The 17,089-nt window shown below is 40.4% G+C and overlaps 2 protein-coding genes across 6 annotated transcripts in view; both read right to left on the reverse strand.

The window, feature by feature from the left end:
• Positions 1-1,053, reverse strand: part of LOC108888180 (large neutral amino acids transporter small subunit 4) — a 28,854-nt gene extending 27,801 nt beyond the window's left edge. The window contains exon 1 of the mRNA XM_018684039.2: positions 883-1,053. The gene's annotated coding sequence lies outside the window, so the exon portion shown is untranslated. The remainder of the gene's footprint in view (positions 1-882) is intronic.
• Positions 1,054-2,493: 1,440 nt separating this feature from the next.
• LOC108888179 (unconventional myosin-Ic) overlaps positions 2,494-17,089 on the reverse strand; it is a 57,977-nt gene continuing 43,381 nt past the window's right edge. For all 5 annotated transcript variants that reach the window (XM_018684034.2, XM_018684033.2, XM_018684035.2 and 2 more), the window contains 24 exons: positions 16,067-16,138; positions 15,686-15,805; positions 15,125-15,198; positions 14,519-14,624; positions 13,360-13,440; positions 12,932-13,023; positions 12,654-12,748; positions 11,540-11,586; positions 11,357-11,437; positions 10,688-10,793; positions 9,346-9,463; positions 8,447-8,560; positions 8,202-8,278; positions 8,024-8,092; positions 7,786-7,870; positions 7,464-7,623; positions 7,246-7,329; positions 7,041-7,134; positions 6,899-6,954; positions 6,667-6,802; positions 6,493-6,563; positions 6,276-6,373; positions 5,934-6,033; positions 2,494-5,363 (listed from right to left, as the gene is read on the reverse strand). In XM_018684034.2, coding sequence (XP_018539550.1) covers positions 5,337-5,363; positions 5,934-6,033; positions 6,276-6,373; positions 6,493-6,563; positions 6,667-6,802; positions 6,899-6,954; positions 7,041-7,134; positions 7,246-7,329; positions 7,464-7,623; positions 7,786-7,870; positions 8,024-8,092; positions 8,202-8,278; positions 8,447-8,560; positions 9,346-9,463; positions 10,688-10,793; positions 11,357-11,437; positions 11,540-11,586; positions 12,654-12,748; positions 12,932-13,023; positions 13,360-13,440; positions 14,519-14,624; positions 15,125-15,198; positions 15,686-15,805; positions 16,067-16,138 — 2,163 coding nt within the window. In that variant the 3' untranslated portion in view covers positions 2,494-5,336. The remainder of the gene's footprint in view (positions 5,364-5,933; positions 6,034-6,275; positions 6,374-6,492; positions 6,564-6,666; positions 6,803-6,898; positions 6,955-7,040; positions 7,135-7,245; positions 7,330-7,463; positions 7,624-7,785; positions 7,871-8,023; positions 8,093-8,201; positions 8,279-8,446; positions 8,561-9,345; positions 9,464-10,687; positions 10,794-11,356; positions 11,438-11,539; positions 11,587-12,653; positions 12,749-12,931; positions 13,024-13,359; positions 13,441-14,518; positions 14,625-15,124; positions 15,199-15,685; positions 15,806-16,066; positions 16,139-17,089) is intronic.

Raw genomic sequence — 17,089 nt, forward strand, 5'->3', positions numbered from 1 at the left:
TACCTATACATGCAAACTAATAAAAGTGACCGCTGTAACTAACTCTTGCCACTATTTGAATGAGCGACACAGAGAAATCAGACAAGGCGAGCTCCCTCTCAAACCAGGTAACTGTCCCGCCCTTTTCGCCCCCGAATGAATTTGTGCTGCTTTTATTTTGAAGAGAATATCGCTCGTTTTCCGGAGCGCATTTCAGCGACTTGACGCACCTCTACGCAAGTGGCGCTCAGCTGTTCAGTATCAACAACAGTACAGGGAATTACCATCACGCTGCTGAAACAAAGACAGTTAACTAGAGTGACAACAAAAAGCCTCCAGACACAGGAGCCTCTGCTGTTATTCTGAGGACACCTGAGCTGTTTGTGTTTGACCAGGCGGGTTTTTCATTCACAGATTAAATCTTAACTTTAATGCAGCGCTGATACACACTGGATTGTCGTCATCACACCCAAGCAAAAATAAAGGGAAACAGAAGAAGTGGTCGGTCAATGAAATAAACAGCTGTAACAAATTCAGCTGACGTTCATATCTGATCTAATCACACGTGAGTGTTTTGCAGCGGATTTATAGGATCACTCACCGCAGTGAGAGTGAAAGACTTAGTTATAAACACAGTGGATGTGAAGTTGATAACAGTGTTACAGACTGTTGCAGCTTCAGTTTCCTCTGCGCGGCCATTAAACAAAGGAAACCACAGACAGGAAAAGGCTCTAAGTGAAGGACACTGTGCCGCAAAAACATCTGCTGTGATGGACCAATGTCACCGTGAGACGGTTATTCCTTTATGTGAGGCACGCCAGGAATATGAGTCAGCCTGTCCTCCTGTGAGCAGCAATGTGTCAGCGCTCCTGTGTGGAGCATCCTTGATGCGGACAGCCTTACCTGCGTCTGTGGCTTCAGGAACAACTGAGCCGCTCCGTCCTCAATCAGATCAGAATTTGCGGGTCCAGATAGCCCCCGATGACAAACACAGAGAGCAGCGGTGCTGATGACTCACATGTACGATGTCCTTGTCATTTCTTTAACTCACTATTTCTCCTCTCATCCCTCATTGCTGCCTCTTTATAGCAGCGCGAGAGCTGTGCACAAACAACCCCGCCTCCCTATTGGTCCGTGGCTGAGCTAGAGACCAGCCGGAGCCAATCAAAGAGCTCCAATATTACATGTGCGTTGTTTCTCAATACTGAAAATTTGTTGGGAAAACAGTTCTCCTAAGTGTGTTTGGACACAGACTGAACAGCTGATAATTATGGGACAAAGACGCTTTTATTTTGAATAAAAACAATGTGGTAAATATAACAATTCAGAACTACATTTAATTATGTAGCAATTAGAAAAACGTCAGTACAAGCCAATAAAACTACTACAACTTTGACAAAGGGCAGAATAACGGTCATTTTGATATTATTCGATGTATTCATGAATACAGCAGAAGAAAATACTTTTTAGACTCTCTTAGAAGAAAACCCTCTTGGTGCAACAGAACAATTTTGTGAAGTTGTTCTGTGTTTAAATAATCCCATTGTGCTCTGAAGCATGTTTGAACAAGAGAAAAACTCTGAATCTGGATTAAAAGTCTCAAAACCTCAGCAGATTCTTTGTTCTGATTGGACTGTTGAGGAAGAAACTGTTGAGCCATAACTCCTGTCGTCTGTGTAGCAAATGTCTGTAGGATTCATACAAACACTGCTGCCACACCTACAGAATATGTAGCTTATGAATTCTCTCAACAGCATGTAATGTGACTCACTGTTTACCTCCAACTACAAGCCAAACTTGTGATTCCTAGAAGTACAGCAGAGGAAGGTTCACATGGTCTGGTGGAAAGACCACTTGAAAACAAAAGGAATAATTCAGACCGAGGGCGACACCTGCTGGCTGAATGTGGACCCTGTACCTGACTGAGACCACTGTCAATGGTGGACAGCAGCAAAGTAATCTACAAAATAAAATAATAATATTCAAGTATAAATATCAAAGATCTCAAAATGATGCTTGTGTAAATGTACTTAGTGACCGTGTACCTTTGTTGGTGGATTATTGCACATGATTACCAGGTTCAGGGCCCCAGGCATCAGGAGGCCCCTAAGCCAGAGGCTCTTTATGAAGCGACTGTTGTTAAAATTTCTCCTAGCAGGGACGATGACACCTAACATTCTTTCTGGAGAACAATGACTTACCTAACACATACAGAGTATTTGACTTTCTAGAAGGAATCCAAGCAGGTTTTTACTCTCATTTACTTTGTTTGTCTCAAGAGTCAAGGACTGACTTATTGTCATGTTGTAGCTTTGTATGTTTTATTTTACTCTGTGTGTTTGGCTTAGTGAAACAAAAAACATTTAAAAGTAAATTTAAAGTAGTACTTCAAGGACTTCTTACTTTTGTTGACTTGAAGATGACGACACAAAGGACACAAATGTTGCAAACACAATGACCCACACACAGAGGTGTGAGCAGGAGGAAAAGGAATAAACACCCAACAGCCATTCATCAGTCTGCATTTACTTTTCAAATTTATTTTTTCAAATCTTTAGTATCTTATTTTTTAGTGTGTTGCCGTAATTATACATTGGTTTGGTGCATACAGTAAGTCAGGACTGATAATAGGAGTGCATCTGTAAATCAACAGACAAACTTGGGATTTGGTTTGAATAAAGCTTATACACGCGGGGAAAGCGAACCTTTAGGTGCTGCTGGGAAATTTCTAGAAACAGCCAGACAACTGTCGTCAGCCAACGTCTAGACTCTGTCAAGGAGGTATTTCTTTTATTTCCACATGGATCAGTTGTATTGCTATCCAACAAGGCACGTGAACATGTCAACAGACAATACTAAAAGCTTCTTCTCTCCGAATGTTTCATATCATCAAACCTCACTTGGTTTGAATCTCTCATTTACAACACAGAACACAAACTGTACAAATACATCTCCCTCCTGAAAGAAAAACAACATAACATTCATAATAATATCATATAAATCATACACAGAATCAGTATAAATCAACACGGTCTTTGGCTAGTATAGTTTAAGTGCAGTAGCACAGTCTTGCCTCGGCATATTGCACCGCCTCGCCACCCAGAGCCGTGCACAGAAAAAGTTCTGTCTTTGAGCGAGGTCTGGGGGAAAAAAAAACATTTTGGAGCTCCTCTCAAAAGTTTTCAAGGACACAACTTTTTCACCGTCAGTCTTTGGTCTCACCTGAAGGCTTGAAGAAGAGTTAGGGGTGAAGGGTCAGAGTCAGGTTTATACAGAGAGATGCCTGTAGTAGAACTGGTCTATAGGAGGCTTTGGACTTGAACTGGTGTGATATTTTGATAAAGGTGCATAATGTTTTACTGCTGTCGTGTTTTTACTAAGATTTTTTTTAGTGTTGCTTGATAATTCAGATGCTGCTTCAGGAGATTTCTACTCCAGAGGACTTATATTTTCTGGCATTAAAAGAATAGTTTGACATTTTGGGAAACTTGCTTCTGAACTTCTTGAAGACTGTTACCACTGCTATGGATGTGTTCAATATGAAGCTACAGCCAGGAGTCGATCAGCTAGGTTTAGCATCAAGACTACAAACAGTGAGCCTGGCTGTTTCTACGGTAATAAAGATCAATAATTAATGTTTTATTACACATCATGGCTCTAACTGCTTAAACAAACAAAATATCTTATATCTTGTTTGTTTAACGTGTATAAAGACCTAAATTATGTGGGTGTCTTTTTAACCTGTGGACAACTCAAAGAAAGCAGTCTCCCTCAAAGCTGAGAGGCATCTCCTGACTATTTCTCCATACTTGGCTCATAGACATGAGAGTGGCATCAGTCTTCTCCAACTCTCAGCAAGAAAGCCAAGAAAAGTATTTCTCAAAATGTAAATTAATTAATCAATAATTAAAGGAAAAGTTCAATCAAAAACCTCTGCTTTTGGCCTTCATGAGCATTTGAGCTAAATCCAGGTTTAACATGGCTTCAAACGGTGAGTTTTAGTCTCACATCATGGTCTCAGTTCTGTCTCACAGCTACACAGTTGTAGAAATGGAGAGATATATTCTATAATAACAAAAGAATTAATTCAAAAATATTGGTCAGAACAAGTCAGAGGTAGCCATCACACCAGTTCAGCTGAAGAATGACAGAAGCTAATCTTCTCTGAGACAGAAAACAGGAAGGTCAGGTAGTTAGCTGGAGACGCAGAGAGGAGAACGGGAAGAGTGAGGGAAATGTAGCCGACTGCAGAGAGAGACACTGGGGCTTTCTACCAAGTCAGAGAACATCATTTGGTTCTGAACAAGGGAAGTCTAGCTGTGCAGGCAGCTGCAGCTGGTACAACACTCAGTCAGAGGATGATGGATTTCTATCTACAGCTTAACTCGACTCATTCTTGTGTTGAGCGTCATGGTTTTCATACATCAATATACAGCTCTTAAACTTAGTCAAGAATAAATTAGTCAAGGAGAAAGGCACAAGCACCTGGTGTCGAGGCAAACGACTGCTGCTCTCTTTCATCTCTCTTTTCACCTTTCTCTTTCCCTTTCCTCACACACCTCCTCACTTACTTTGTTCACTTTTGCAGTGTTTACAGGACATGCTGATTATTTCATGTAGTGAATCCCACAGTCAGCTTCCTACTCATTCAAACACTGTACAAACACAGAAATCTACTCAGTAGTATATCCAACTATTACTTTTGATTTAGTGGGCCAGTCTGACCGACAGTCTTCAGCCTTTTTGTGCCAAAGCATCACCATTTGATTTCAAAGTTATTCTGCCTCATCCCTGAACCTCTCAACAGCTACCCTACATACTATCAGCCTTGTTCTACACACCTTTATGCTTCAATGACAAGTCATTCGCCCCAATTAGAAAAGCAGGGTCAGCAAGACAATCAAGTCTTTTAATCAAGCAGAGAAGATAAACAGAGAGAAAGGAGGCAACAAGCAACAACCAACCCTGATTTTCATTAACAACAATCTTCTTCTCATTGTTGTCTCTAATTCTGACTCTTCCCTCGTCCTGTTCTTGGTCATGATCTCAAATAAAGCACAATAAACACGCATGGTGCAGAAAATGCACCAAAATATTTGTTATTCCTTGGCCTCATATATAAAATCAGAATATTCAAACAGCAACAGTATTAATCCCAAAAATATAATATATAAACATAAATATATCAATTAGTTTTGCTGGATTTTTTTTAATTGGAAGCACATGCCACCTGTGTAGTGACAGCTGGCATCTGATTGGTTTAGGCAGAGACAGGGTCTGCAGTCATGTGATTGGAGGATGGGAGAGGTCAGGAGTACGTAGGTCCTGGTGTGTGTGTTTGTGCGCATGTGTGGCCATCATCTGGAGTTCAGTCTGGGAGCCGTCTAGAAGAGATCCAGAGGAAATACTGTGACTTTTAGACAGATGTAGAATGTAACATCACTACAACAGTAACTTCAGTAAAATATGCATGAATCCAATCTCTGCAGTGCATCTCATTCCAAATAACATGACACCGATGTCTTGACTGATAAGGCTCTTTTATTAGAGTTAATATAAACCAAACAGCTCTAACATGCAGGTTCCACACAGACAAAGGCCTAATAAGTTTTTATTATCAGATGTTGGCTAAAGAAATGAGCCACTGTGATGTGACAAGGTTTTACAGTCCTTCACTGTAACTGTCAATCAAATCTGATCACACCACACCCACACAGTCCTGATGAAGCTGATTAGCTGAGAACTAGCTGAGTGCTAAACTTAAATAATAACTAATAATGTGTTTTTCTCTCTCACATTTCATAGTCATATGATACATTTTTGGATTTAATCCTGAATCTGATGTTCAGTCAGTTAGAAGTGAATAACACGAAATAAAATCTGCTTTATTTAGATACTATTGGAAATCTCTGCAAGCTGACTGAATGAAGCTGAGGATGACTGAGCCCACTCACCACAGACAAGTGTCCATTCTTTGCCTTGGCCACCAGTAGTTCTGATCCAGGTGTGAAGTCTATGATCCCCTCCTTCCCCTGACCCACTGTAAACTTTATACTGGAGAAGTAACAGAGGAACAGTTACAGTCGTTTTCTGGTGTTCCTGCTTTTAACCACTTTCTACCTTTACATAGAACAGAGTGCAGGGGTGGATAAATATTTTTAAGTAGAGTATGACACGGCTGCAGTTATTAGCATTATATAAGAACACAAAGAAAGGCTCTGCTTTAAGATCATCAAGGCAATGTAATACACATCCACTCACAAAGTAGATCTTCATGTTTGTGTTCTGCTTCTCACCTGCCCTGGTTGATGTTGATGCTGTTGATTTTGTCAGCACAGATTGCGATCTTGGTCAAGGTCTCAATCACATGGTCACTCTGCAGAACTACATCTCCCTGACAGGAGCACAGGCACACAGTGAAAACTCACACACTGACACAAAACTACCTGAACTTTGCTGAGATTCTGTAGCAGCAACATTCATGATTAATTTATAACAAGTCCTTGGCTTCACCTTCTGTTTGTTGTCATCACTGGGCACGTGCAGAACAAACAGGCCGTCACTGAGAGAACTGACTGAGATCCCTGCAGTTGAAGAACAGTTTAAGCTTTGATGAGTTCAACACAATCAAAGTCTAAAGAACTTAATACCCTTAGCAAATGATGACTGTGGCTGTTGACCTCTGACCTTTCAGAGCTGCGTAGTCGATGCGCTGCTTGAGTTTGGCCTCCTCTACAATAACGGCACTGCTGCTGGTGAGGAGCAGCTGGCGGGGCCGAGCTTTGTAGCCCTTCCTGTCGTACTTGGTGACTGGCACTGCATACTGGGAGCAGACAGACGATGGTCAAAAAACTGGTGATGAAGAAATACATAGACAGCTGACTGACTGCCCACAGTTTAAAGACTTTGCTCCACTAACCTTCATCTTCTCAGTGCCCAGAGCCTGCAGCACCTTGGGGTTGATGTCCTCACCATCTGAACAAGAGGAAACATGCTGTTAGTATGCTTTTCATCGTGTACAATATGAAGCCTGTGAAGTCTCAGTTTTGGTAGAATCTTACTGAGTCTTGTGCTGACAAACAGTTTGGGCACGCTCTGTGGGTAGTTGTCCTTCTTGTCCTTGAAGATCTCACTGGCGATCATCTTCTGCTCCATCTATTCACACAAAAGTGATGACAGTTAAGTAAATGAAGGGAGCAGCAAACAAGAGACCTGGCAGCCACAGTATAAAGAGCATGTCTTGACTGGTGATGGGATAATATTCACCTGGTGTTTCCACTCAGGACTGATCTTCTTGCAGTAGCTCCATACCATGTTCTGCATGCACAGCTTACGCAAATGTTCTGATGCCTGAGGCCACAGAGACATTTCACAAGTGTGAAGTGTGAGTGGGGTCATCATAACATACTGGATATATGATTAGTCACTGTAGCAACTCTAGATAGTAGTTTGTTTTTGTCTCTGTGTGTTGTATTGTTGTATACCTCAGTGAGAGCTGCTGGAGGTGTCGGCCAGCTCTTGTCCAGGACGTTCTTGGGCAGGTTCCTGTGCAGCTTCATGAGGAAGGAGTAGCGAACGTAATCCAGGAAATACTCGTTCTCTGGACAGCGCTCCTTGTGGCGGTAGATGAAGCCCTTGATGAACCTGAAGGTGAGACAAGGTAATAAGAAGAGTTTAAAAAGAAATTTTAAAGAGTCACAATCAACACAACAGGTGACAGCAGCTGTTCTGATCATGGCAATCTACTGGATTAATACATTTGTTTTCTGAGTAAGGTGGTCTGGTCTGTTCCTGTCTGGTCTGTACCTGCGGATAGTATCAGCAGCCTGACGCCTGCGCTGGGCCCTCCTCCGGGCCAGGATTCCCCTCCACCACGCCTGGATGGCAATTGCTGCAAGGTACATTACAGACACTATAACTCACAAACAAATACTATAACTGGTTGGATTCTCTGCAGACATACTGTAGTCGTTAAGTAAACTCTAAACAAAAGGAAATGCACAATGATCCCAGTGAAGATACCACTAAATCGAAGTTTCCTCACCTGCAGTTCTGAGTTTTTGGTATTTGGACTTCTGGCTGTAGCCTCTCCATCCTGCCTGTAGCTTGGTGGCTGTGGGGTCGAAAAAGAGTGACAAGAGAAATAGTTCAAATCTTTGGCACAACAGTTGTTGAAAACATGGTATTGGTAATCAGCCATGCCATATCTCACTAACTCTTACCAAGACTGTGTTTCCTGGTCTCTAGTGCATCCTCAGTGGCAAATAAGGTCTTTGGGAAACGGATGAAGATTTTGGATCTATAAAGACAACAATTTACATCAAACTAATTTTACACTTGTAATTGAACAACTCAGAGTGCTTTACAATCATAGCTAGGTGCATTTCAGGGTCAAGAAAAAGCAGAAAGAAGATGACAAAATTTTTTTCTTTATCTGTATGTGTGTGTGTGTCTGTGTGTTGCTGACCTGCCCAGTTTGTATTCCTCTGGCTTGTATCCCAGGTGTTTGACCAGAGTAGCCACTCCATCGGCCAGTTTCCCCTGCCAGTTAGGCCACGTGTCTGGACACAGGGACTTATATCTTCACAGACACAAGTCAAACAGACACAAACACAAGTAAATACTACAATACTGGTTTAGGAATAAAACCTAATGGTTACAGAGAACATCCTTTAACTAAAAGACTTGGGTTCAACTCTTCGCCACCCCCACAGTTCACTGATCAGCCAGTGAAAGGTTCTTTCCCAGCATCATATAAACACTTCATGACAAGGAGCAGTGAGATGAGGTAGTGGGTAGTCCTGGGAACACACGTTTAGAGCCAAAACTTTTATGTCAGTTAGTCAACTGACTGAAAAATTATCATTATGTTTGGGATTATATCCAACACTTCTATTCAGAGCTATAAATGAGCTAAAAAGAAATCTCTTACTAGGTTCAAATGAAGCGTTCCTTGTAGAAAAGTGTTTCAGTTACAACTGAGTGTAACGTTACTGTAAACGTTTGTTTTTGTGTTTTACCTATCAAACATGTCCATGACTCTGGTGACTACAATGATTAAAGTGGTGTTTTTACAGTTAAGGTACTCAGTATGCAGTGATTGCTCATGTACTGAATAAAAATTATGTCTTCTTGTGTGTCCCTCAGCTATGTACATCTAATCTGAACAATCTGATTACAAATTCATATTGGTTGTGTAGTGAAAACACAAGGAAGTATGGACATTAGGTATTTGTCATTATGTTTTTGACTGTGAGACATAGTAAGCTATGGCACATGTAGTACACATAATATGGTAAAATTAAATGTCAAGTGTTGACATGTGACTTTGCCATACTAGTGGAAAAAAGAAAAGTATCGGATCACCTCTGCAGGAAGACCTCGTAGCGTCGTCTGTAAGCAAAGCCAGCTCTCCTCACCCTCAGATTCTCCATCAGTCCCAGATACTTGACCTGGTGACGGATCAACACCTCATCAAACCGACCTGGGGACATGGAGGAGAGTGAGAGGGAGAAAGAGAGTAGGGTCAGATCAGTCTGAGAAAAATGTAACGTCTGTTGGACAAAATGAACCAGAGAAAACCAGCAAATGCTAAACAGCAGGAGTAGGAGTGACAAAGGACAGAGAAACAGTGTGAAATAAACAAAAGGCCGACTGTGGAGGGAAACAAAGGCCAGTCCGATATACTGACGACCACACGGAGAGTTACACTGCAGTCACTGATGCAGCTGAAAACAAACTGCTTTGGTTGGAATTAGTGAAAGCACACGATTACGTGGTATTTCTGAGACATTACTAGCTTGTTGTAGCTGTTAAGCTGATTCTCCTCTGTTTACAAGAACTGTTACATAAACCAGGCATAAACCACTGATAACTGTTGGTGTATGAAGGCAAATAACAGCCATGATAGTTTGAATCAATTGAATACCTAGGTGTGAAATTTAACAAATACTGATTATGTTGAAATTTTAAATGAGTTATTTTCAGCAGATCATATCATGTTGGGCATGTATTTAAAGTAAAACATTCCAACAATCAATTTAGTGACATTTAAATTTCAAATTAAAGTATCCAGTAGTGATTCAACTTAAATTAGGATTTCAGTTGCTTGGAAGATTCATATCATTACACCTATATTTCTTGCTTCCCTGTAGGCATCAGACCTGCTATATTGTCCTGTAAGTTCTGTTATGTGAAATGTAGACCTAAAATATGTGGAAAAGTCAAACCGTGGGTTAGCACAAAATGGCAGAGTGCTCCAAATTCCACCATATCACACCACAAAAACCACCTCCTCCCTCCCAGTGTCAAGTCCAGTCACTGTCACTGAACAATATCAATGTTAGCCCATACATTTTTCTTCTAGTGTGAAAATGGAAAACAACTGTGTTTGGATAAATTATTCAATAAGAAATGCCGCTGGGTTCAGATACACAGAAGAGTCTTATGAAACTAAATAATAATAAAGCACAGAATCCTGATGTACTGAAGTAGCTTTCTGTCAACTGTCACAACGACTTAATGGTTTTGGGATAACTAAATCTCTCCTCTCTAAATTGAGATGTTTTGGGTTTGAGTTCCACATGATAGTATTTATACACTCATTTGCTACTTCATACCTCATACGACAATATGTGACTTGTATGTAAGCTTTTCAGCATACCTAACCTGCTCCATACTAAGCAAAAAACAAGACTGGGCTTCATACCTGCTTGCTTGGAGTCATTGGGCTTGATGCAGCGGACGTACGACGGCTCCTTGGACATGAGGATCTCCATGAGTTTCGCCAGACTGGCTTTGAACTGGGTGGCTGCCTGGAAGGGCAGACACAGACAGATGACAGGAAAAAAGTGGTTAGGAAGAGATGGAGATGAAAATAAGAGGATGGGAAAGGATGCTAATCAGTAACTGAGGGAGAGACTTAAAGCATAGAAACTGAAGAGGTGAGCAGTGAATGGATGCAAATGGAAGCCTGCAGACAGAGACGATGACCTAAGAGGAGCTACGCAAACAGAGGAGTGGCTAATGTGACTGGCAGTCCAGTAGAGACTGAACACTGGGCCCAGTGTGGAGGACTGGGACTTGCCAGGCTGCGACAGTACCCTGTTCAAGTGTGTGTCTGTGTGAGCGTGCATGAAGGGCATACAAGTGTCAGGGCATTCCTCAGTGAGTGGGAGGCTGCAGAGAATCCCCATCAGACCGCCCACTCAACACTGAAGAGGGGAAACACACCACTGTTTGTTTAGCTGTGGGAAAGTATGTTGGGATGCATGAGAATATGATTTATAACAGTGTGGAAAACAGGCAGGAAAAACCTCAGGACACAAAGAGGGCACACACACACACACACACACACACACGCAATAAGGTATCTTACTGTGTCTGGGCGTTTCTTGTCACTCAGCTCCTCCCTGTCAAAACACTGGGTCAGGATCTTGTTCTCTGACATACACATAACCTGCAGACACACACAAAGGACATTTTAAACTCAAAATCAGATACAACTATCCGTTACCAGTACGCCCCAATTTCTTCCTGTTCATTCGAAACTCAGTCTCACCTCTTTTAAGTTTCTGAAGAGCAGGTCGTTGTTCTTATCCAAAAATCCTGAAGAGGAGAAAATGAAATTTAACTTTCTTTACATGTTGACCTTCACTGAGCGTGGATCAGGATTACTTTTCACTGGCTAAATATATCGAAGTCTAATCCCATTACTGGATATATTACAATATTTCGTGTTTAAATTTGGCTCAACAAAGTGTAAAGCATTAAACCATATGTCATCAGAATACAAACACCCCACAGTAGCACTAGTTTAAATATTTATTACTCAATGTACAAATCACTAAGTTTGGAACCACAGTTCCCACAATTTAGAGACTGAGAGATATAAACAGGAAGTATAATGTTACAATGGAGTCAGTTAGTTAGCTCTGAGCTTCAACTTAAGACCCGTTATTTTTAGACTATGTTTGTTTACACCTCAGCAAATTGGCACCATTAACAGAATAAATTGCTGAATTAACTATTAGCAGCCCCTGTCTGCAATCTACCCATGGATGTACAAATCACTGGGTTACTGTCATACTAAGTTATAGGATTGCAAGGACCATTGTATGTTGCAAGTGGTTTAATGGAGATTTATTTGTATGGACATCAGAGATAATAACATCTTCAGGAAGTGTAAGTCACTCCATCATGTCTATATGTTCATATCTGACAGAGGTATGATGAAGTATGATGTTTGATACAAATTGTGGCAATTGGGTTCCAAGAGGTTTTACAGTACTTTCATTACTGACATGAATCGTCACAGCCACTGCTGATGGTGTTATTAAGCTTGCAAAATCAATGGCCTAACTACAATGAATGACTTTCAGTCTGCAGCATGCAGAGTTTCTTTGACTTCTGCATAAATTGCCCAGTATCTATCTTCTTCTATCTGTTTGTTAATCTTGAGCAAATGTCCACTGCAGGCTCTGTTTTGATGAAAATTAGAATTATTAGAATTATTTGATATGACCATTTTATTTTGAAAATGCAAATGCCTGATCTCTATGCAAAATGAGGTCATACTGGTCTTGATGCTGTGCTTCATCTGTGTGTTTCCAGCTACAAAAAGAGCAGGACAGTTTTGATATAGACACTGTGTTTACAGCAGCACACACACCCACCGTTGACATTGTAGTTGACTTCTCCAGCATAATGCAGCAGTCTGAATTCATCACGGCCCATTACCTTACGGGTCTTTCCATCAGCCAGCTTGTGACTGCAGGGAAACAGACACACACAGCATGGATCTTATCAGTAAACAGACCGGACACATATTCAATTGTTCACAGTCTGGTACAACACGCAAACAGCTAAAGTACTGTGAGAACAATCTGAACATATTTGTGATATTGCAGGAGCTACAGATGACAACAGCATCAACTAAATCAATCAAACTAACGTGACAAAGTGTGGGTGTCCTCCCACAGTGTCCTCCAGCTTCTCTAGGAAGGTGGTATCACTGGCGTCTCCAGGCCTCAGACACTCCTCATCCTGAGACAAAGAGCAGTAACCAGACATGATCTCACACAAGGAGAAAACATTTCAAAGATAATGCTGCTCTATCATTTACAAACATTTAACAGTAATCTATCTATTCATACATGCTGTGTTTTTATGGGGGTTATGTGCTGAACTATTTCTTGGCCGTGTAACATGACTTCCTATAATTTCCCAAAATGGTTAATTATTATTTTAATATAAGACTTTAATTTAGACAAAATTCAGCTCCAAAATGAATTTAATAAATGAACTCTGCTTTATTTTGAAAAGTGAAATCTTGTTTTCAAATCCTCTGTAGTAGAGACAGAGAGCAGCACATCTCCTCACCAGAATGGAGATGATGCCTTTGAACTTTTCTTCCACCAGGTCACAGATGATCTTGTTGTTGAAGTACTGCACCGGCTCCCACTGAAAAGACAAAATCAATATCTTGGTTGTAAATTATGAGAAAATAAATTGTATCATGGCATTAGCTGGCCTTTTCTGGTGTTATTCATCTATAATAAAAGTGTATCTTTAAAGCCTGTCAAAACCTGATACAATGACATCTGTTCTGAGCTATTAAATGACTATAAAGTCAATCATCTGCAGAATTACGGGAATCCTGGCATGCATACACACCGCTCACCCACTATTATGTGAACACACACATGAACACAGAGGTCCACAGGCTGAGTGTAGCACTATCAAGTTATGTTAGGAGTAACAGCCACATAATTTCCAGAGATGACAGAGAGTGCAGCCCACAGTCCTGATGTCAGATGATAATGGGCTCTTTGAGAGGTGAATCCAAGTTTCTCCCACAACCTGTTTGTTCTTTGACCAGTGCATTTATATTAGACTGAACACAAAAGGCCCTTGTTCCAAAGAAGCGAAACTAAACAAAAAAAACCAATGAATCTAAATGAAGACAAAGACAAAGGGGAGCAAATGGGGAGAAAATCCATGAGAGATGTTGACTTGGATATTATCTTTCAGTGCAGGCCTGTTCAAACATGTAATCTCCTTAAGAGGCATTATTTAAGACTTTAACTGAGAATAAATAAAACAACAATATCAGAGTGAAGGGCTTAATTTCTAATAGGGCAGCATCTTCTAAAAATATGTGCACTTACTGTGAATTACTTTGAGTAAAGGCATCAGTAAAACAGCAGGGTGATAAATTAAATTATCAGTTCCACTTTGGAAAACACAACTACAACCACAATCATATTAGGAGCTCTTTGGAAAGCCCAAACCCTGGCTGAGGGAGGGAGATGGTGTGATGATGGAGGGTGAAAACAAAATGTGAAAAGAGCTAAGGACAGAGGTGTATAGAGAGGTGCAAGACTAAAGAAGAAATCTCTCTGCCTCTATATTTACCCTGCACAAAAAAATCCAAATCAAGGTGTCAGTGCAAAAGGAATGCATTTGTACAAATTAAAGATATGCAATTTTTCCCATTTTGGATTTAACAATAGAGTGGGGTGAAGGAAGGGAGTCTGACCGTGATGCCTTCAGCCTCGTACTCCTCTTGCTCAGACTTGAGGGTGAGCTCAATGAAGAGCTGCTGCAGTTTCTCATTACAGTAGTTGATGCAGAACTGCTCAAAACTGCAACACACAATACAAACACCTTAGCTCAAGGAAAAAATAACAAGGATGTATCTTAAATCCGACGTCAGAGATGCACGAGTAAAGCATACTGGTGCCTTAGCACTGGTGGTTTTACGTAGTCATACCATATTCAGGGTGTTCATTCATTCATTTGCTTTAAACTGCCTCTCACATTTTAGAGAACTAAGGTTTAATGTCATCGTTGATGTCAAAATGAATGCAAACTAACAACACATTATTTATTATGCAAAATCATTAATAATAGAGGCAGAAGAAATAAACATTGTGCTAAACCAAAAACAAAACAAGTCAGCTGGGGTTGCAGTCTAAAAAGTCTTTAAAAAGGTTCACACATCTAAATCAATCATACTGCGCCAGCGTTTACTACAGGAGTAAAAAAAACAACTTTTAATTTAATCCCCCAGAGAACAGAATTAAGAAACGGATTGATCAGGGAATGCAAAGCTTTGTACTTCAGTCAGTAATACTAACTGTACCTGTTGTGTTGGAAGACCTCAAAGCCATAGATGTCCAACAAGCCAATGACAGAGTAGTGCTTGTAGGAATCATCCTATCAGAGAAACAGAACAAATCTCATACGTCTATGTGAAAGGGAACACTCTAATATACATTGGGCCTTTAAATACATTAAAATGTACATAATAATATATTAAGGATATTTAATTCAAAAGTCGTAATGTATGAATTGAACAGAGATATAAAATGTGAATTGTATTTAAATTACATTTTATTGCAGGCTTTACAGACTGAAAATATATTTTTTCATTACATTTTTACAGAATATATTAGACTAATGTAATAAAGAAAACAGAAATGAAACTCCTTTTATTATTATTATTATTATTATTTATTATTATTATTATTATCATCATCAGATAATGTTGAGTTATGTTCACCTTGTGGACTAGTAAATGTCCACAAGGTGGAGCTGTGCTGTAACAGAATAAGCAGGAGATGCCACCAAGCTCATAGAGGAAAGCTGTGGTATGAATATCAAGTCATGTTCAAAGTAGCCAGTGAGTTTTGTGCGTGTGTACCGTGTATGCCAGTGAGGCATTGATCTTGTTAACCAGCCAGGTGAAGGTGCGTCCATACACTGCCTTGGACAAAGCATCCCGAGCAGAAGATGCCTGTTCCAGGTTCAACGGACTCATCAGCTGATGAAGAAAAACACACACACATACACACACACACACACACACACACACACACAGAAAGAGAGAGAGAGAGAGAAGAAGGTGAGAGCCAGAGTAGAGACGTCATAGACAGACAGTAACAGAGTTATACAGAGTTCAGCAGGGACACTTAAACAAGTTACAATATAATTACACTGCACCAGACATAACACAGAGAGGAAAGCTTTGTATACAAATGCTTATCACACACTGGCTCTACAATGACAGTGTATCCAAACCTACCTCCTCTCCCTTGGCAATTATCTTCTTGTGTGTGAGTGCCTCAGTCAGCACTGTTCCATTCACTCCTAACAACTGGAAAAGCACAACAAAATTAGCACACACCACAGCTCCACTAGTGACAAATAACTGATCTCCAAGCATGTAAACAGACAGACATCATGCCACTCAGCAGCACTGACATCCTGGATATGGTATCTGCTGATTAAGCCAACATTAGGTATAACTGTAAGACTGAGGCAACAATGAATGGAGGCTTTTTCCAGGGCAAAGTCATATATATGTGACTGGATTACTTGCAGTGCTATGAATTTCAAACACATCTTTGATCAGTGAAGCTCTCTCAGCTAACGTTCACAAGGGCTCCAGAGGTTTTAAACCATATTTCAGAAGACTTTACACCCCACAAATGGAGCAATGCAAATGGAGACTTGGTAAATATTATGAGATTTAATCTATGTAATAATTTTGGCATCATATTTTTGCATATTCAAAATTAGTTAAATTAGTTGCCTAGGTCAGTGATTCTCAACCAGGCGTACCTTTGCACTTGTAACACCTGAGCACCAGATGTAGCAACTGAGAGTGCATGAAAACTAGTTAACAAGTGAACAGACAAATGTTAAAATTAACTTCAATTTAATTGTATCAGTTCTAATAGTATTAAATAAAATGAGCTACAGTTGTTCAAAGAAACACATTTGGACATAATGGATGTTCTCTATGAAGGGGCACCTGAGTTCATGTGACAGAGCTGTGCGGGTACATTAGACAAAAAAGGCTGGGAGTGTCCTAAAACAGCAACATCACACTCACTCCTAAAAGTAGTCCCTCTCCTCGCTCAAAGTCAGTGTAGAAAGTTTCATTTAAACACTTCCTTCTGACTCTGAGGTAGGAGTGTCTTCTATCCTTAGTCAGTGCAATTCCTAAGAGGGATTCTGTGCTTGGTAAATACAGGCCCAGGCCTTTGTGTTTTTTTTTTTTTTTAAATCTCATTCCCCCCTGGCCTGTTAAGAGTGTTTATGA

The sequence above is a fragment of the Lates calcarifer genome, linkage group LG21 (assembly GCF_001640805.2).
Source record: "Lates calcarifer isolate ASB-BC8 linkage group LG21, TLL_Latcal_v3, whole genome shotgun sequence".
Lineage (NCBI taxonomy): Eukaryota > Metazoa > Chordata > Actinopteri > Centropomidae > Lates > Lates calcarifer.